Source organism: Notothenia rossii (assembly GCF_949606895.1).
Source record: "Notothenia rossii genome assembly, chromosome: 7".
NCBI classification, from domain to species: Eukaryota; Metazoa; Chordata; class Actinopteri; order Perciformes; family Nototheniidae; genus Notothenia; species Notothenia rossii.
The window spans coordinates 52434776-52455437 of NC_136905.1; the positions used below are offsets into that span (position 1 = coordinate 52434776).

The 20662-nt window shown below is 41.2% G+C and overlaps 1 protein-coding gene across 1 annotated transcript in view; it reads right to left on the reverse strand.

The window, feature by feature from the left end:
- Nucleotides 1-7063: 7063 nt before the first annotated feature.
- Nucleotides 7064-20662, reverse strand: part of LOC307046058 (disheveled-associated activator of morphogenesis 1-like) — a 31675-nt gene continuing 18076 nt past the window's right edge. The window contains exons 7-26 of the mRNA XM_079692201.1: nucleotides 18353-18466; nucleotides 17949-18059; nucleotides 17710-17813; nucleotides 17500-17566; nucleotides 17141-17258; nucleotides 16911-17049; nucleotides 16302-16360; nucleotides 15959-16146; nucleotides 15604-15852; nucleotides 14966-15082; nucleotides 14635-14735; nucleotides 14469-14553; nucleotides 13765-13871; nucleotides 12654-12742; nucleotides 12371-12539; nucleotides 12122-12229; nucleotides 11850-11910; nucleotides 11444-11578; nucleotides 9399-9569; nucleotides 7064-8694 (exon numbers count right to left, since the gene is read on the reverse strand). Of these exons, the coding sequence (XP_079548327.1) occupies nucleotides 8491-8694; nucleotides 9399-9569; nucleotides 11444-11578; nucleotides 11850-11910; nucleotides 12122-12229; nucleotides 12371-12539; nucleotides 12654-12742; nucleotides 13765-13871; nucleotides 14469-14553; nucleotides 14635-14735; nucleotides 14966-15082; nucleotides 15604-15852; nucleotides 15959-16146; nucleotides 16302-16360; nucleotides 16911-17049; nucleotides 17141-17258; nucleotides 17500-17566; nucleotides 17710-17813; nucleotides 17949-18059; nucleotides 18353-18466 (2496 nt within the window). The 3' untranslated portion in view covers nucleotides 7064-8490. The remainder of the gene's footprint in view (nucleotides 8695-9398; nucleotides 9570-11443; nucleotides 11579-11849; nucleotides 11911-12121; nucleotides 12230-12370; nucleotides 12540-12653; nucleotides 12743-13764; nucleotides 13872-14468; nucleotides 14554-14634; nucleotides 14736-14965; nucleotides 15083-15603; nucleotides 15853-15958; nucleotides 16147-16301; nucleotides 16361-16910; nucleotides 17050-17140; nucleotides 17259-17499; nucleotides 17567-17709; nucleotides 17814-17948; nucleotides 18060-18352; nucleotides 18467-20662) is intronic.

Below are 20662 nucleotides of genomic sequence, written 5' to 3' on the forward strand. Positions count from 1 at the left end.
TATTACACACACACACACACACACACACACACACACACACACACACACACACACACACACACACACACACACACACACACACACACACACACACACACACACACACACACACACACACACACACACACACACACACACACACACTTGGCTTCTTACACTGGCACAGACCCCGTGAGAGACAGCAAGCACATTTCGTGGCATCTGCGGGCAGTGGCAAGTACTTCCGGCATCTGCCACAGAGGCCGCTACTCCGTGGTATCTGTGGAAAGTATATGCCACAGATCCCACAACTTGCCGTGGCAAGTGTATGCCACAACCATGCCACAACTTGCCGTGGCAAGTATATGCCACAACTTATATATGGCACAACTTGCTGTGGCAAGTATATGCCACAACTTGCTGTGGCAAGTAAATGCCAGAAGTTAAGAGTTAAGAGAAGGTTTACGTTAGCTGCCACTCGCCTTCCGTGGCAAATGCTGATATTTAAATGTCGCTGTTTTGGCATGACTTTATCGGACTGATCTGTACACAAGACTGATGATCTGTTACTGATGGTCCGATCATATTTTTCAAAAAGATTAAACATTACATGTTCTATAGATTTTACTTGGAGAACGTGGTTTGTTAAAATAAATAAACGTGCTATTTTTATGATAATACTCAAGATATATTATTAGTAAGTTGACATTGTTGACCAGAGGTGGGAAATAGGCTAACTTGTATACTCAAGTACTGTATTTGTGATTTAGAAATAGCCTACTTGTACTTTAGTTGAGTATGTAAATGGTATGTTACGTAGTAGGCTACTTACCCCACTACAATTCAGAGGTAAATTGTGTAATTGTAGCCTACTCCCCTACATTTATTTAATACGCTACCTTTAGTTACTTACTACAGATTCTGATTAATGATGATACATATAATCAAGTCTTAAATCAGACTTTATAGTTACTCCTGGAGTAAATTCACAAGATACCCTACTACAGTATACAAAGTCATTAAAACTAGCTGCACCTTTACCAGCTTTGAGAACACTTTCATGATCAATCATCCATCCATCCATCCATCCATCCATCTTCTCCCGCTTATCCGTGGTCGGGTCGCGGAGGTAGCAGTTCCAGCAGAGAGCCCCAAACTTTCTTTTCCCTGGCCACATCAACCAGCTCTGACTGGGGGATCCCAAGGCGCTCCCAGGCCAGAGAAGAGATATAATCCCTCCATCTGGTTCTAGGTCTACCCCTTGGTCTCTTCCCAGCTGGACGTGCCTGGAACACCTCCCTAGGGAGGCGCCCAGGTGGCATCCTAACTAGGTGCCCAAACCACCTCAACTGGCTCCTTTCGACGCGAAGGAGGAGCGGTTCAACTCCGAGTCCCTCCCGGATGACCAAACTTCTCACCTTATCCCTAAGGGAGACACCAGCCACCCTGCGGAGAAAACCCATCTCGGCCGCTTGTACCCGCGATCTCGTTCTTTCGGTCATGACCCATCCTTCATGACCATAGGTGAGGGTAGGAACGAAAATGGCCCGGTAGACAGAGAGCTTTGCCTTCTGGCTCAGCTCCCTTTTCGTCACAACGGTGCGGTAAAGAGACTGCAGTACCGCTCCCGCTGCTCCGATTCTCCGACCCATCTCACGCTCCATTGTTCCCTCACTCGAGAACAAGACCCCTAGATACTTGAACTCCTTCACTTGGGGTAAGGACTCATGTCCTACTTGGAGTGGACAGTCCATCGGTTTCCTGCTGAGAACCATGGCCTCAGATTTGGAGGTGCTGATCCTCATCCCAGCCGCTTCACACTCGGTTGCGAACCGATCCAGTGAGTGCTGAAGGTCGCAGACCGATGAAGCCATCAGAACCACATCATCTGCAAAAAGCAGTGGTGCAATCCTTAGTCCACCGAACTGCAGACCCCCTCCCCCACGACTACGCCTCGAAATCCGATCCATGTATATTACAAACAGGATTGGTGACAAAGCGCAGCCCTGGCGGAGGCCAACCCTCACCTGAAATGGGTCCGACTTACTGCCGAGGACCCGGACACAGCTCTCGCTTTGGGAGTACAGAGATTGGATGGCCCTGAGTAGAGACCCCCTCACCCCGTACTCCCGCAGCACCTCCCACAGTGACTCCCTGGGAACCCGGTCATACGCCTTCTCCAAGTCTACAAAACACATGTAGACTGGATGAGCGTACTCCCAGGCCCCCTCCAGGATCCTTGCGAGAGTAAAAAGCTGATCCGTCATTCCACGACCAGGACGGAATCCGCATTGTTCCTCCTCAATCTGAGGTTCGACAATCGGCCTGACCCTCCTTTCGAGTACCTTAGAGTAAACTTTCTCGGGGAGGCTGAGTAGTGTGATGCCTCTGTAATTGGCACACACCCTCTGATCCCCCTTTTTGAAAAGGGGAACCACTACCCCGGTCTGCCACTCCTTCGGTACTGTTTCCGACTTCCACGCAACGTTGATGAGACGTGTCAACCATGACAGTCCCTCAACACCCAGAGCCTTCAGCATTTCTGGGCGGATCTCATCCACCCCCGGGGCTTTGCCACTGTGAAGTTGTTTGACGACCTCAGTGACCTCCCCCCGGGAGATTGGTGTCGATCCCCCGTCATACTCCAGCTCTGCCTCTAACATAGAGGGCGGAGTTGTCGGGTTCAGGAGTTCCTCAAAGTGCTCCTTCATCAATCATTATAATGAAAACATGTATTATGCACTTTAAGTATATTGTTATGCTAATCATTTTGCGCTTTTACTTGAGTAACATTTTAATGCATGACTTTTACTTGTAACAGAGTATTCCAACATTTAGGTTGGCTACTTCTACTTTTACTTCACACTATAACCGCCAGGGGTCGCTGTATAGCCTACCTAAAACCACCAACGTGTCAAATGAACGAATGCATTGATTTTCAAGGTACAATATTATTTTATTTATCATACTAGAACACAATGAGTGTTGCCATTACTCGCCGTGGCATGTGCCTTGGCATTTGTGGCATCTCCCACAGAGGCCACTACTCTGTGGCATCTGTGGCAAGTATATGCCACAGATGCCACAACTTGCCGTGGCAAGTATATGCCACAACTTGCCGTGGCAAGCATATGCCACAACTTGCCGTGGCAAGCATATGCCACAACTTGCCGTGGCATTTGCGCATGCTGAACGGGAGTTGCCACAAGATGCCAGAGTTAAGAGAAGTTTTACAGTAGCTGCCACTCGCCTTCGGTGGCAAATGCTGATATTTAAACTCGTATTTATCGTGTAAAATGTCGCTGTTTAGGCATGACTTTATCGGACTGATCTGTACACAGGACTGATGTGCGATCTCTATTTTTCAAAAAGATAATAAATTATCATTTATATTCAATTTTACTTGGAATAGCCTACGTTGTTTGCTAAAATAAACAAACGTGCTATATCTATGATAGTAGGCTAAACATAGGCCTATATTGTAATAAAAAAAGAAATATTGGCAAGTGAGCGTTGCAACGCAAGCCCTTGGCAATTGTCGCTTCTTGAGGGGAGTTTCCACTGCTTGCTACGATAACCAGGTGTATTGTTACTAGTAAAGACAAATAATTAAAAAATAAATATCTGTATTGACACAGCAACGTGTATAATGGTGTTATTAGACTTGGCTACAGACTTAGGGCAGCACCATGAGAATGATAAATACTTAAATAAACATGAAGAATGTTCTCTTAAGCATGATACTCCAAGCAATCCTCATTTAACCGTATAAAGTTGATTTAATATGTTGAGGAAAAAGGGTTACAATGTAATATAATTACACCCTTGTTAAAACTTTTTTTGTGCATCAGTAAAAAGGTTATATGTCATGCATGCAAATATCAAATCATTGTGTTGCTAATTAACGTAAACAGATTTTGATATGATACGTTGTATTTACTTTATTTATCTAAAATGTTGAAATCTTTGAGTTACAGCAGTGATAAGGGATAGGAAACATAAAATAATAATAATAAAAAGAAACAGGAAATAATTTACACATTATTAGTAGATATTTATCTACAGAGTATCTAAAGAATAAACAATATAGCCTACTGAATATGTAAGAATACACTATAATAAACCATCTTACTAAAACCAATAGAAACATATGTTTGTCTTTCTTAACCCTTTCATGCATGAATTATGAAAGCCTCACTCAGGATTTTTTTACCAGGTGTTTTTATTGCTCTTGGGGCATGAAAAACAAGATTTTAACTTTAGTTTATTTTTATCTAGTTTTTTCAAATTTAGAACATTTAAAAATACATTTTAAAAAATAATTTTAAGGATGATGTTTTATAATAATATATCTTGAGTATTATCATAAAAATAGCACGTTTATTTATTTTAACAAACCACGTTCTCCAAGTAAAATCTATAGAACATATAATGTTTAATCTTTTTGAAAAATAGAGATTCGGACCATCAGTAACAGATCATCAGTCTTGTGTACAGATCAGTCCGATAAAGTCATGCCAAAACAGCGACATTTTACGCGATAAATACGGGTTTAAATATCAGCATTTGCCACGGAAGGCGAGTGGCAGCTACTGTAAACCTTCTCTTAACTCTTAACTTGTGGCATTTACTTGCCACGGCAAGTTGTGGCATATACTTGCCATGGCAAGTTGTGGCATATATAAATTGTGGCATATACTTGCCACGGGAAGTTGTGGCATGGTTGTGGCATATACTTGCCACAGATACCACATCTGTGGCATATACTTGCCACAGATACCACGGAGTAGCGGCCTCTGTGACAGATACCGGAAGTACTTGCCACTGCCTGCAGATGCCACGAAATGAGCCAGGCCCTACTGGACCCCGTTGTGATTATTAACCGTTGTTGAGTTTTTCTTATTGCATTAGCATTAATGGCATTATTTTGCAGCAAACAGACTTTAAAATAGGATTTGTTATGTGTGTGTGTGTGTGGGGGGGGGGGGGGTCTGTGTTGAAAAGTCATGGTAAGCGAGTGGAGGGGCTTTACAAGTAACATTTAACTGTCGTTTTTAGGTCGTTTTTAGGTTATAATATTGCAATATACACACCTTCTCAAATATCCACACCTTTCCATGATGTTTAAAAGTGTCGATTTAAATTAACATTTCCTTGCCATTTTGCTATGTTTGAAAAGCAACTACATGTGTTCTTATCCTGCAAAACAAAAGTAGAATCACAATGAATTCATCAATATTTAAATCAAAATGATTCTTCACAATAATTAATCGGTGTAAGTGACTGAATATTTGTATTGGACTCTCCCATTTAAATAAAAAGAGATCAGCTTTCACCTCCATGCTTTGTTCTGTTCTGCCAAAGTATCATTATGACATAAATCTTACAACCGTCTTACACCATTATGACATAAGTCTGAACATATTTTTATTATATTTTTTTTAGGGTGACTGTGGCTGTGAGGGAGTGTGGTCGTCTTTCAACCAGAAGGTTGTGGGTTCGATCCCAGCCTATGCAGTCAACATGTCGATGTATCCTTGGGCAAGATACTTAACCCTGAGTTGCTCCCGATGGCATGGCCAACGGTGTGTGAATGTGTGTGAATGTTAGGTCCTAGAGTAAGGTACACTGCTCTGTATGAATGGGTGTGAATGGGTGAATGACATGTAGTATGTAAAGCGCTTTGAGGGGTCTTAAAGACTGGATAAAGCGCTATATAAGTACATCCATTTACATATTTTTGACCTAGGTATACAATTCTGAAGATATTATTACAATATTATGACATACATCTTACAATATTCTGACTAAATTATAATATAAGTCTGACAATATTCCAATTTAATTATGATATCTTTCTGAAATGCAATGTAACATGTGTTGGGATTAGAATGTTGATAATACATTTTTTTTAAAGGTCACCTCTTATGCAAAATCCACTTTTTCATGTCTTTTATACATAAAAATGTGTAAAGAGATTCTGAAAGTTTCAGGACAAAAGATTCGCTCACTTTTTGTCCTGATCCATTTATATAAAAAGCTGTCTGAAAATGAGCTGATTATCGCCACTTTGTGATGTCATAATATGTTTTGGCTTGTGTAACCATTAGCCAATAACCAACCAAGGTAAACCCCCCCCCCGTTCACACCAAAATGAGAACTTAGTTCCGAGAACTTTTACCCCCATTTTTAGTGCCTGCTAGAGAGGTGGTACTATCCTGGGGAGAAAAAAGTACCAATTTCGAATTGCAAACTACGCCCCGTAAAACTCTGAAAAGTTTTGTGAAGCCGCCATTGTATTTGATGGCATTAGCATTATTAGCATTAGCCCCGCGCACCAACGGAGAGAGTCTAACTTATGGCAACACAAAAGAAAACATGGGAGCGGTGGAGTGATGAAGAGGTGTCGGCGTTCTACTGAAGACAGTCCCCAACTCCGGGGACTTCCGGCTGGGGACTTCGGGTGACAGTATACGCCGCGAAGTTGTTTGCGGCCTGCCAGTAAACCCAAAGCAGAAGAAGAAGAAGTAACGTCAGCGGCTTCATTTGCCTAATTCTTCCCTCAGGGAACTTATTCCGGTGTGAACCATAGACTGTATATATAGGTATGTACGCAATCTGTACTTAGTTCCATGGGGGTACTAAGTGCTGGCCACTAAGTACGGCAAAGTACTTGGTGTGAAAAAAAAAATGCGGCTATTGTGTTCTTTTTAACCAAATATCTCTCAGAGGGGCGTGGGGAGTGGCTCCTTATTTTCATCTAAAGTAACAGACAGAGAATCAGCACTTTTGAAACAGGGCTGAAACAGAGGGGATTGTGGGATGCTGCAATGATCTGTTTGGTATTTGGAGCCAAACACTAAAGAGATATGTTTTGTATTTATCTGAGACCCATAATATATTGTTGAAAGAGAGTATAATAGGGGATCTTTAAAGCAAACCCTAGTTTTGGAGTCATGTCTGATACTTTTTTGTTTCCTTGGCTGAATCTTTGCATTTCCAATCATTAATGAGGTTGTTTGGTCCCCCCCCCCCTTTCAGTCTGCTCCCATCTAACAGGATGAATGACTCAACAACGACAACACATTTTGTATCCGTCTTCACGTTTTTATTGAATCAGCAGGTATTGTTCATGACATAATGCCAGTTTTGTATATAGACAAGCTTTAGCCTTGTTAAAGGACTGTCATTTTATAAAAAATACACCTTTAACATTTTTATCTCACCCATATATCACTTACTATTGTACTGTACATGTACCCGTATCAACAGATAATACTGATCCCTGGTTCGAGAATAACTCTAATTATTGTATCGTCTTTGTTTGTCCTTATTTGTTTGTACCCACCCTCCCTTATATTGTAAAAAAGACTTTGAGTCCCAGAAAGCGCTATGAAAATATAATTTATTATCATTATTATTATTTATAGGGAATGCAAACCACCCCAAAAACAAAATGATGGTAAATAAAAATCAAAACATCAACTTATTAAATGCAGCTATTGCAGGATATAGTTGTATACATTTTTACAAAGTGTTGTTTAAAAGAAATGATGGAGTAGTGTGTAACAGCTGACAAAAAACACTTAAATGATAATAGTTTAAAATCTTATATTGAGAACAGATTAATGTACATTACTAATGAAACTCCGGCAGTGGCTCAGTCAGTAGGGGCTCGGACTGAGAGCCGAAGGGTCACCGGTTCAAGTCCCTGACCAGACCTAAATATGGAGTGTGGACTTCTACTTGGAGAGGTCCCAGTTCACCTCCTGCCCTGCCGTGGTGCCCTTCAGCAAGGCACCGGACACTCCCCTCCCCCCTTCCCACCACCCCCCATTACCATTGCTCCCTGGGCGCTGTGCAATAGCTACCCACTGCTCCTAGTACTAGACTCCTGGTACTAGGATGGGTTAAAAGCAGAGAACACATTTCACTGTGTGTGCTGTGTGCTCTGCATGTGTGACCATTAAAGAGGGTTTCATCCCTCCCAATTCTAATTCACAAATAACGCAGATGTGTGCAAACTTGGGAAAATATACAAGGGGTATAATACAACTTCAATATCTTACTATTCTCTTTCTCTTATTAATATAACATAAAAACACTCACAATTTAGAGATAACTGTGCCATGTGCAATATACACTTTTTACAATTTATTAATGCTTTTACTCGTAGCTACCTCATCTTGTTTATGTGTTGAATAACTTTTTTATAATTCTGATACAATGTTTTTAACATGGATGTGTTCTTATTGATATGATTTTATTAACATGTGCTTGCTTTTTTGTTTAATATGTAAGTATATGTTTGCCTTTGCATTGTCGCCTTTGCCCTAACATTGTACATGTCCCCACTTTAGGAGGAATAAAGGACTCCTGATTCTGGAAATTGGTCAAAGTAGCCCAATACTATTCTAAAAAGCCTACATTAACATACATTGATTATGTTCCATAGGCAGCAGTGTTTCAGTATGTTTGTGTACTTCCTGACAGCTTTAAAGATGAAGTTGGTCACTGGTTTAGTCTTGTCACTACTCTCTCCCGGCTGCTCTCCAACACGTTCTGTGTCCGCTGCTTCCTGCGGTTCATTGTGGACATATCCCGATCGAACACTTCTCCAGAGCGCAGAGCGGCCACCAGGTCATCGAACTCACCGCTCTCCTCTTCTGCGTTGGCTCTGGCCTTCCTGCCCTTCTGCTCCCTGTCTTTCTTCAGCTGCAGGAACAGACAGATCAAGACAGGAGAGGATGATACTGTATCACTACTGACTCTTTATACTACTCCAATTCAATTAAATAATGTACGTTTTACTTTACTGCATTCCTCTTACAGCTTTAGTTAGTTTACAAATCAAGAGTTTTGCGTAAAAAAACAGTTGACCATATATGAGGATTTGTTTTTATTATATATTATATAATATTTATTTTACAGCTTTTTGAAAGGTTGGGAGAACATTAATTGGCCTTTATATAAATGTCACTCATTGTTTCATTTATTTTTAACAATTTTAAATTTTAGATTTCTCTGCTTTGACACTAGTAAAGTAATTTAACTACATTTGGCTACGAATGTTTACTCACTTTTTCTAAAGAAACATTTTAAATGCAGGACTTTGACACTTTACACAGAGTATTTTTACAGTGTCGTACTAGTACAAGTTCTTAGTAATTTAAGTTTTTTGCAGGATCTATATACTATAATACTTCCCCATCTCGTCTGAATCAGTGTATGGAAACAGGGAAAGTGTGTAGGCAACGTCTATTATGTTATCTCTCAGAAGTTAGTGTCAAGTATGTTATATGTTTAATGCACGGAACAAAACTTATGAATGTATTACTATGTACCTGACACGTTGTAACATACATTAGCTATCCTGTTAAAATAAAGTACATCTCTCTTGTATGATCATGTCCTCTAACCTGTGCCTCCAAGAGTTCCCGTCTCTCCTCCTCCTCCTTGCGTCTCGCCATGTTCTCGTTGTCCTGCTGGGCCTCTGAGTAAGCTGTGAGGAAAGTGTTGAACATCCCAAAGAACTGATCAGGCTGCATGTTGGACGTGTCTTCTCCAAAACGTATCAGCGCCTTTCCAAACTGCAACAAGAGACATGATACATTTTGACGAGTCGAACATATTGAGCTCCTGTAAACGTTGGCTTCACTTTTTTTGTATTCTGCATTATTCAATGATTTAGAAATGCTCTGTTTCTGTGTTCATAAGTTGACGGGACATTACCATGATTTAGTAAGTACAAATAGGTTATATAATAAATACCAATTTGAAAATGTAATAGTTGTGTAATTGGTAATTGTATTTATGGTTTCATTTAGCTTCTGTTTTTCATCAACAGGCAGATTTTTCAGATATCTTGCCTTTTTAATGTCCAACTTGTGTGTATATAATACACACAATATAATGTGAAACTGTGTGAGTGTAACATTGTTTATCTGTCAGTCAGTTGAGGACAGATAATTATGTACTATGAAGGTTTATCTTAAAAGGCAAACAATCGACACATTTTAATCGAATAGCACAACAATTTGAGAAAAAACGTGTCTCAAATCATGTACTTCTGCGCTTACATTTGCTGCTTCCAAAGTATGTCAAAATGCATCCAGATAGGGCTTTCACAATGGTCCACAGTGGAACGTGGACACTTACACACTATTGCTGTTGCTTTGGTGAACATAGCACTATGCAAATAAAAGTTAGATATGTGTATTTATTTTTAAATATTTTAGTTCTGCTATACTGTAACTGGTGTCAAAAAGAAGCTGCTGTTAATTGTATAGTGTTAATTGAGCAGTCTGAAAGGATTTGGTACTGCGAATCATAATTGCTATAGCTAGCTAGCTAACAGCAGCGATCGTCACTTCCAGTGAGGGCATAACACCTTTGTTGGATTTAAGACAAGACCACTGTTAGAAATTAAAATCAATTTTTTTATGGTATAATGTAGCTTAAACATACCGTCAGTTTAAACGCTCTTTTATACTGAAAAACCAGAAATTCTTGTGCACAAGCAGTTAAGCTTTTATTCTGAAAATCCTTCATCTACGGTTAGCATTTAGCATGTGGCTAATATACGATTTCCTAAAGAGGTGAATTGAGTAGCGAAATGACGTGGTGTGGTGAAAACCGAAACCTACTGATTTAACACTACAACTATAGATGTCGAGATACTACCATGCTGAATATTAAATGAAAGTTCAGTTTATTTGAATACACTATTGTTTACAGACGAGAGTAGCATGTGACAACATCCGGAATGACCGGAAACCAAACCAGCCGTGAAGCATTTTCTGTATGTTTTAGTGATTACAGCATTTAGAATGTGTTACATGAAAAGTGATGAAAGAGAATATGAGGAGAAAAGGCGTGTTAAGCATATGTTGAAGGTGAAAAGTACCAATCCTCTGTTTAAATGCAACAACGGACATTAGAAGCGAGGCGATCCGGCTGGCGGGGAGGAGCCGGCAGAGGATATATAATGGCACCGAACGGGGGATTCGCCCTTCTCTTCTTGCTCAGGAGAGCCAGATCACAGCTGTTTTTTGCCGGAACAATATTCTGTCTGTAACAATACCGCGCCTTTTTTAATTAAAGTATCCCATTTTAATCGTTTCAGAGACTCAATTTAGTCTCATTTTAAAGCTTCTCTCCTGGACGCGAGAATAAAGAACATATTTAACACCACCCAGTTTAAGACATGGAAGTGTACTGAGGAAAGTATCCGAATCGAGAGACAGTATGTGTGTTAATTACAGAGCTTGAGTCAGGACAACGTTAGCCTAGCGTAGCATACAGACTGGCAGCAGTGGGTTATGAATGTTGTTGGATAGCATTGCTTCAGACTCACATACAGATTTTCTGTTTCTGCTAACCCTAACTACAGCATTAGACTCCTTTGTGTTAAGATTATGTTTGTGGGTTAAACATGTGAATGACAGTATCCCCCTTGACTCACCACTTGTTTGGCCTCACTGAGTGAGTCCTCCACGTCAGAGAAGCCGAAGGAGGCCACAGTGATGAACTGACTGACCATAGGGATAAACCTGTCCTGAGGACCCTGAGGGGAGCGGCCCTGCTGGTACTGCAGCTCCTGGACACACACACACACACACACACACACACACACACACACACACACACACACACACACACACACACACACACACACACACACACACACACACACACACACACACACACACACACACACACACACACACACACACACACACAGAGAATTCAATATGTCAATATATTCCACATGTATCCTCCATGAGTCTTTTTGTCAAATGGATTTACAGGGTGTTAGGTGTTGAACATACTAAGAAAATAACTGAACAGCTTCGTAATCATTCACTCACCGCCTCAACATTTTTCAGGCCAGATCTCAGCTTGCCAATGTCCTTCTCCAACTCTGTCATGCTGGAGAGACAGGTCATAGAGAGACACAAGACAGTCATTTTAGGTGCATTACACAAAATACAATTCCTTCATTTTTTCTTCCCATTTGTGGTTTTAGGTGGATTTCAGGACCTATTTATTGGGGAACAACAGTCTCCACAAAGTCTTGTTTTAGCAGTGAGGTTCAGGACAATCACTTCTACAGTGTCTTTGTGTTTGTGTTTGTTCTTACTTGACCTTCGCAGCTTCTGGCACAGTCTGAAGCTCTTCACTGAAAGCTGCCACCTTCGGGTATTTCCTCTCCAGCACAGTGACCATGTAGTGAAGAAGAGTGACGTTTCTGCAAACACACAACACACACCGTACATTTAACAATCAAACATTTATCACTTCTCATTGAGTTCTAGAAGAAAAGCGAATCGAACAAACATCTACATTTCTTCTCAGAAAAAGGATTAAGTCAACAGAAAATGAGCCGTACTTGTCAATGCTGGACTTGGTGTCGGCTATCTTGTTGAGACTGGACACTTTGAATCCCCAGGCGTTTCCTCGTTGTCCTTTGTTCATGTAGTTTCCAAAGGCCAGCACCACCTCCAGGAGCTGAAGCAGCGCCCCGCTCTTCACCACCTCCTGGGACGCAATGCTCAGAGCTGGAACACAATGTCAACATGTATTTTAACATCTTATAATATCTTCAGCAGGACACAACAAACTGAACAGAACAGCACCCATGAATTCACTGAGTTTTGGACAGAAAGGAATACCTTTGATTTTAGGTTTGATCTCAGCCACTCTTTCAGCAAACTTCTTCTTGAAGTAGAGGGACTGCAGTCTCTGTTGATAGTGGTTGATGCTAGGAGAGGACAGAATCAAACAGCCAAACTGTGAGTGGACTCCGATGACCCAACAGCCACCCAACTACAACTATTTTGTTGTTTGTGTGTGAACATGTCAAATTGTCAACAGATAGTCACACAATGCCCTCTAATGTTTTTCTCTAAATGTTTTATTTTGGCTGCTCGAGCCTACGAGGTGTGTATACATTTGTATTCACTGCCTGGAATAGCTGGTTATGTTGTTTTGCTGTTTGGCCACATGATGTCGCTCTTTTCTTTTTAATACAGACACATAGAAAAGTGTGATTATAAGAACATAGGTTAAAGCAAGAAGCACTTTCTTGCCGAGGGTACTGATGATGAGGATATCGTTTTGTGCTATTTTTAAAGCGAGGCCGATGACAAAAGCTTTGGTTGGGACAAAGGGTAAGAGACCAAGATAAGTTAGGACTGAGAAGGGAACCACATATCAGCGGCCTTAACCCTGCTTCTGTGAATAAAGATGTCGTTTTCCGTTAAAATGTTCAATGTGAAAAGCCAGAAAATCTCTCATGTGACACAGGATGCGGGCCTATCTTTGGCCTTTAGTTGTTCTGCCTGGCTCCATAAAGCTGACGACCGACTGCAGGTTGTGATAATCATAACCAAGTGACAGTCATTTGTGATGACTTTTAACAGCAGACTTCCTGGTAAGCATCAGAGGGGAAGCAGCAGAACAGGGTGCTCCTGTGGCTTTTCTTCAGTTATTTGAACAAGTGAAGCATTTTAGATAGTGCTTAACAATTTTTACCAACTCGGGACAGTTTTATTTTACACTGGCAGCTTAATAACACTGTTACTTGAGGTAACTACTCTCTCTTTCAACCTGCTTTTCCTCCAGACAGGATCCTCAAAGTGTACAGTCTGTCTGTCACCGTCATGCTTTAGTTAACTGACAAATACAGGCTTGTGTGTTTGTGTGTGTGTGTGTGTGTGTGTGTGTGTGTGTGTGTGTGTGTGTGTGTGTGTGTGTGTGTGTGTGTGTGTGTGTGTGTTTTACCTGCTCATGTCATACAGGAAGCGGTCTGCTTTGGCCATACGATCCAGCTCATGCTTGTGTTCTTCCAACAGCTCAATGTCACACTTCTCAGGGACGAACTTCAGGAGCTTCACACACACACACACACACACACACACACACACACACACACACACACACACACACACACACACACACACACACACACACACACACACACACACACACACACACACACACACACACACACACACACACACACACACACACACACACACACACACACACAGTTAAATGCGCATTTAATTTAATTTAATTTATGTTTTATTTGTGATCCACGTTTGAGCTGTAAATAAATAGGAATGTTACAATTAGAAATCTGCATCATAGTGGCTGGAAATCCAGTTGAAATCCATACACATACAGGAGTAAATCTATTGCCCAAGGACACCTGACTGCAGGGACTGGTGGCCCTCTGATTGGTAGACATGTGTTTACCCCCTGTGCCATATCTGCCCCGTATAAAATCACATTGCTTCTTTATATTGGTCATTTTTATATGGATCAATATAAAAGTCCTCCAAAGGAAAACCTTTTTTATGCTTTAATGAAACAGCATCCTGATTCTAAACATCTTGTTACCGTGGTCATTATAACCATTTGAAATCTGCTTTGGGAGCAATACTTGGGCTGGAGGTGACTCAGAAGATGTGGTAATGGGTCACCTGCTCCAGCATGTCTTTAGGTAGGTCTTCCTGTTCGTCCATGGACAGGACAGCATGTCGGATCTCCTCATTGGTCAGCTTCAGTCTGTAACATACATTTATATAACAGCTTTTCAACATGCACATTTTTTTGGATCAAACGTATTCATATGGAACATGCACTGACCGTAAGAGCAGAATGTTACAGTTCTGAGCTCGTCGACCGTCAATTACTGACAGCTCCTTCACTTTCCTCACAAAGGACTGGTCCTCCTCATGATCCTTCTGCTAATACAGAATAGTGGTTAGAATACAAAAAAAGTCTTCTTCCGAGTAAAAGTTTGTTTTCAGTGTGTCTGTATTCTCCATTTCAAACACATGCAATCAACCTGAGTAGTGTCAATATCTGTCACACAATGAAACTAAATCTATGAATAGGAGGATTGATATGCTAATGACACAAATACCTAATGCACATAAAATAAAAGGCAAAAGAGAAACTGAGTGTGATACATTACATGTAATACTTGAGGTTTCTGGTAGGCTGAGAAGGTCTTCTGGAACTCTTCTAGATCCAGAACTTTAAACACCTTGAGATCATCCATCTCTTTCCATATGGTTCCTTCTATCTGGCTCTGAAACAACAGCAAATATGCAAGTTTATCATACTCCTAACTCAAAGTCCAGTTAACAACTCACTGTAGAGATTTCTGCAGCATTTCACAGCTGTTGACCCCCTACAGAGACTACAAGCTGATTGGCATCACTCAGTCGGATGTCATATATTTTTCTTACTGTCGGCAAATTTCATGAAAAGACCCAGGCTGAAATCAGTTCATGCTAAGCACATAGTCCACTATGAATTGAGTCTGCAATGTTGGGGTGCTTTTTTAATGTATAGGAGGAATTATGACAAACGCAAGGAGAGCAGCGTGACTGAGACCCAGAATACATGAGTTGTTGCCCAATTTATTTGAATGATTTCGGTAACGTACAATACCTAGTGTCCATTGTGTTTTCTTTAAATGTGCACATAACTCAAATGATAGTCCTCTGTATAGAACTTCTATTAGTTGTAGTTGATGAGTGAACATTTGGGACACATCCCAAACCCAATACTATGTTAGTCCCTCTCTCTCCATAGCAACAGCAGTACCTCAGGCAGTTTGCTCCAGTTGAAGGACTTCAGGGGGTTGGATGGCCGAGGAATGTTCTTCCTCTGGGCTGTTCCTAGTGGAGCTCCTGGTGGAGGAGGTGGGGCAAATGGAGCCATGCCAAAACCTGGTGGGCCTCCTGGAGGAGGAGGTGGAGGGGGGGGAGGTGGAGCAACAGGCAGGGCCGGGACAGGAGCAGGAGGAACTGAACCAGCATCGGCCACGGGGGGTCCTCCTGGCACACTGGAGGTCTAACAAGAGAATTCATTATGAACAGATGCCATAATCATAGATTATACATTTATTGACAGCAATAAACACAAATAGACCACGTTTATCGCAGCAGGGTGCACGTACAGAGCTGAGCTGCTGCAGCCGGGCAGACAGGTCTCCCACTTGTTGTCGAGCTTGCTTGTGCTCGTTGCTCTCCCGCTCCAGTTTGTCTTTCAGCTTGTTCAGCATCACCATCATGTCGTCTTTCTCCTTATTCTTGGCCTCAACCTCCCGCTCTCTCTTTTCAAAGCGCTGCTGAAGGTTCTGATGCTCTGGAGGGAAGGGAGTGTGGGAACATACAGTCTGTGATCATTCTGTAAACTGTGTGAGTGAGTGTGTGTGTGTGTGTGTGTGTGTGTGTGTGTGTGTGTGTGTGTGTGTGTGTGTGTGTGTGTGTGTGTGTGTGTGTGTGTGTGTGTGTGTTTACCTTTTCTCATTTTATCAGCTTGTTCTTTCCATTGTTTGACCTCACTCTCTTTGATGAGCCTATAGACAAACATACACACGTAACCTCATTGACAATTAACGACTGGATCTTGGAATCTTGAGGAAAATAGGTGGGAAAAACACTTTTATGATAATCACTTGTTTCGCTCAACAAGACAATCTCCACATATTAACACCACTTTTATGATTTACTAAGCGCATTCAATGCCATAAGTAAAAAGCTAACGTTTGGTTATAAACTTAATACAGTAGCATGGCTGTGCATCACCACCACTAAGCTAAAGGCGGACTCGTGTTGGGCGTGATGACGTTTAGTTGTCTCTTTGAGTCACTTTACACATTCAGACATTCACCAGTGAGGTATTTACTGAAATATGTCATATCCTAGTTCAATACATGAACATCTCTAAAACTTGTATTAACCACAGACCTTATTTCAGGCAACTAATAAAAACATGTTCAAAAAACCATTGACTTCCAGATGAGAGAACCGTAAATGCTATAATGCGAACTCATTACCGGGTTCAATGACTCATCCCTGAAACCACACTAGGCTTCTACCCCAAATGAAGAGCCCTCTGAAACTTACATGCTTACAATGTTTCTCACGTTGAAGTCCTCCAGTGGAGCGAAATCTGGGTTTTCTCCTTTGTCCGTCTGCAGAACCAGCTGCTGGACTATCCGATCCAACAGCACCCAGTACTGGAGCGTGGTGCTGCTCTGCTTGTCTGCAGACAGAGGGGAAAACCGTCAGATTCATGGTGATTTAAAAAGGAAGGTAAACTAGTAAGTTGTGGACAAGTGGCCAGGCAGTCTTACAGGGCATCATGAGACAGTGCTGCAGTGCAGACAGCAGGTGAGGGTACGCTTCAGTGTGGCTCAGATGTCTCTTGATCACCTCAAACATCTGGCTGGCACTTTTAGTTTCTATATGGACCTGAGGAAAAACACAGTTTCTTTATAACATATATCAAATCTATGTTTTGACATTTATTTGACATAAAAATAAATGCAATGCAAAATACATGTTCAATTAAATTCCTATTATGATAACAGATGGTGTTTAGTGTTTAAAAACTGAAATGTGTTATGTCTTTTTATCCCCACAGCAAGAGCAAGGATTTCGGCGCTACATTAAGTAATCTAAAAAGACATTTGGACAGTCTAAAATGACTTACAGCATCAAACTGTTTGGACATCAGAAGCTCGTCTTCATTCCGCAACATCTCAAAGAAGTCTAAATGTCTGGAAACAACATAAACAGAATGGAATGGAACAAAGTTTGTCAAAGTACCAATATATTCCCCTGACCTCTCACGTATTTGTTAATTTTACAATACAGTATTGATGTTTTAAAATGCTGGCATCTTCAAGAGTGCCTCATGTACCTGTTCAGGATGGCGTTGTCATTGGAGTGCAGTTTGTCAATGATCGGCTGAATGCCCAACATCAGGAACTCATAACGCAAGTGGATGCGGAACTCCAGACTGGTCTGAAAACACAACATTTGTGGAGGAAGGGAAGATGTTGATTGAGACACATACGATACACACATCACTCAAAGACACAGTACTTTCTAGTTCTGTCTAGATCTCAGCAGAATAAAGACTTGTGGATGGTTGTTCACCTCTCCTGCTCCCTGACTGAGCACAGCGTTGATGAAGGACATGATGGCCGTCTTCAGGTTCACTTCATCTCTGTAGCGGCCTGTGGATCTATCTAAGTCATTCAGCAAGGTCTGCACACAGAGCAGAAGATATTCAAGTTGCATAAAACATACTTTTGGTAACTCTGGATGTGGCCTCACTTTCTGTCACAATCTGATGTACTATTATTATTGTTAGGGTCCCTAGGATGAATCCTTAATCTAATGTAATGTTTCTTTGTGTTTCTCTTTTATAACAGATCCAAATAAGGCAACCAACTTGCATAATGGCTCATCCCGTAAATAAATCAGAATCTGTTCTTTCCACACCAACATATTCCCTTGCAGAAGATTAAATGAAACACACAAACAAAGCAAAAGCAGACCTGAAAGCGTGTTCTCTCCGAGGCAAATTTCTGGTAGTGCAGCATGGCTTCTAGAACTTTCTTATGGCCTCCTGGCACCAAACATACTGCACCAAGGATCTCTAACACCGCAACCTAGGGAGAGAGAGCAAACAGGAACTATTAAATTAGAAGGAGAAAGAATGTTATGATGACTAACTACAGAATGATTATTTTAAAGGGCCAACATTGTATGAGAACACAGTGTTGTCTTTGCTGTTCATCTGTTCATTTTCCTGTTGGAAGGTCTGAAGTCCTGAGACTCATGACATGGTTTCAATCAAAGATCTAGATGTCAACAGTATAGAAGTGTATTTACTGTAAGTGTCTTTGGATAAAAGCATGATCTAGCATAACATGTTATAACAATCATTCATGATTCCTTCCTTAGGTGTATTGTCGACTCTTAGACTTTATATAAAAGGTGTCCTTGAGAAATGGGAAGCATGTAATCTGAAGTTTAAGAGCCATAGAAGCTCAGTCAATAGGGACTTGGCTAGGTCAAATAATGGTTACTGGTCCAAGTCCCCCATGGACCATACAAAATTACAGTGTGGACTGGCAACTGGAGAGCCAATGTAGTTCATGCAGACTGCCAAAACGCCTATTACTTCTAACCATGGCAGCCTCTTCGTTCTGACACCTTTCAATAAGACACACGTTTTTACTAGGGTTGTCAAGTTAACGCGTTAATGCAATTTTTTTTTAACGCCACTAATTCTTTTTAGGTGCGATTAACGCATGTGTCCATGTGTCCTCGGCCCGCCCCGTAGTTTCAGAGCCCAAAGGCTTGACGTTGTTGTTGTTGTTAATTGGATGGTGGGAGGAGAGATATGGATACAAAAAAAGGTGTTTTAAACAGCAAGCCAAGCACACAGCGCATGCTGACAGGGGCTGCTCCTGCCGCTCGCTTGCGGCCGACCACACTTGAAAGTTTGCCGGGAGACTCCTGGACACTTCTACGAGCAGCAAGCTTTCAACAGCGATAGCTAAATGGGTGGCGGTGGCTGCAGCTTGCAGGAAAATTAACATTGTGGAGGACGAGGGACTGCACGAGATAATTCGGATCGCATCCAACGTGTCGACTGCACATCGGAGCGCATTATTTTGACCCACATTGGGAACTTCAGTCTCATGCTTTGACTGTATACAGGCTTGTCTGTTTGAGCAACTGGCTCAGTGCAAAGAAGTACACAGGGTTGGGAGAGAGTCTAAGAGAGAGAGAGAGAGGTTCCAGGTGGTTGTATCGAAAATATTCAGGAGAATATTTGTCATTGTTCCAATGATAATAAACAAACATTTATATAAAGCATATTTGTCCGCTCATATGTTGATAAGAGTATTAAAAACTTGAAAAATATTCCTTTAAGGTGCATTTAGAACAGATACAAAATGTGCGATTAATTTGCGATTAATCGCGATTAACTATTTTAACCAGTTTAACCCTGAGCCTGTTTTTCAGGTCTCAGGCTCGAAAATGACATTCCCAGAACAAATGATATCTCCCCTTCTAAAAGGGTTAAATTAATAATCTTTTTTCTCAAAGTAATGATAAACCTGTGAGTTGGATGTAGAAAGGTCAGAATCAATATAGATGTTTTTTATTTTAAAGAAAATTCAGATTGAACATAGTAAAACAAAAAGGTGGGGGCTTCGCGCACGCAGTTTTGCTCCAGAGTGAAGCTGTCTCTATGTCTGACATCTCAAAACCGATAAGCAGGTTTATTGCTCATGGATTATCAGAAATCATTTCCAAGGGACACAGACACATTGGATTAACCTATGGATTAACTTCAGCATCGTTTTTATCGTTTTAATGCCATTGAAGACCACTTTTGACCAGACTACAACAGAGGTGAGCCATGTTAGCGTTTCTAGCTACCTAGCTCCATATGTTTTGATGTGTGTTCTTGTTATTATCTCCGAGAGTTCGTATAATTGAGTGATAGTGAGGGTACCCCTCGATTCTGTGTCCCCTCACGAGGTGAAACGATGGGTTGAGATGTGCACCAAAGATAAATAATAAGGTTTTGTGAGTGAATTTCGGTGCAGTCATCTGTTAGCATTTTTCGCTCGTTGCTAATTCAGAGGCTCAGCGTTAGCATTGTGGGGTTTTTTTTGGAAAAAAAATTAAAATGATCAGTTAGATGAGTTTCTTTCCGTTACATGGATATAAAACATTCATAGTTTATTAAATGAACATGCCCTCAGACATTGTTTCCTGCAAGATGTTGCAGGAGGCCCCCAGTACCGGGGTCTCTCGGGCTTAACAGGTTGACAGCCCTAGTTTTT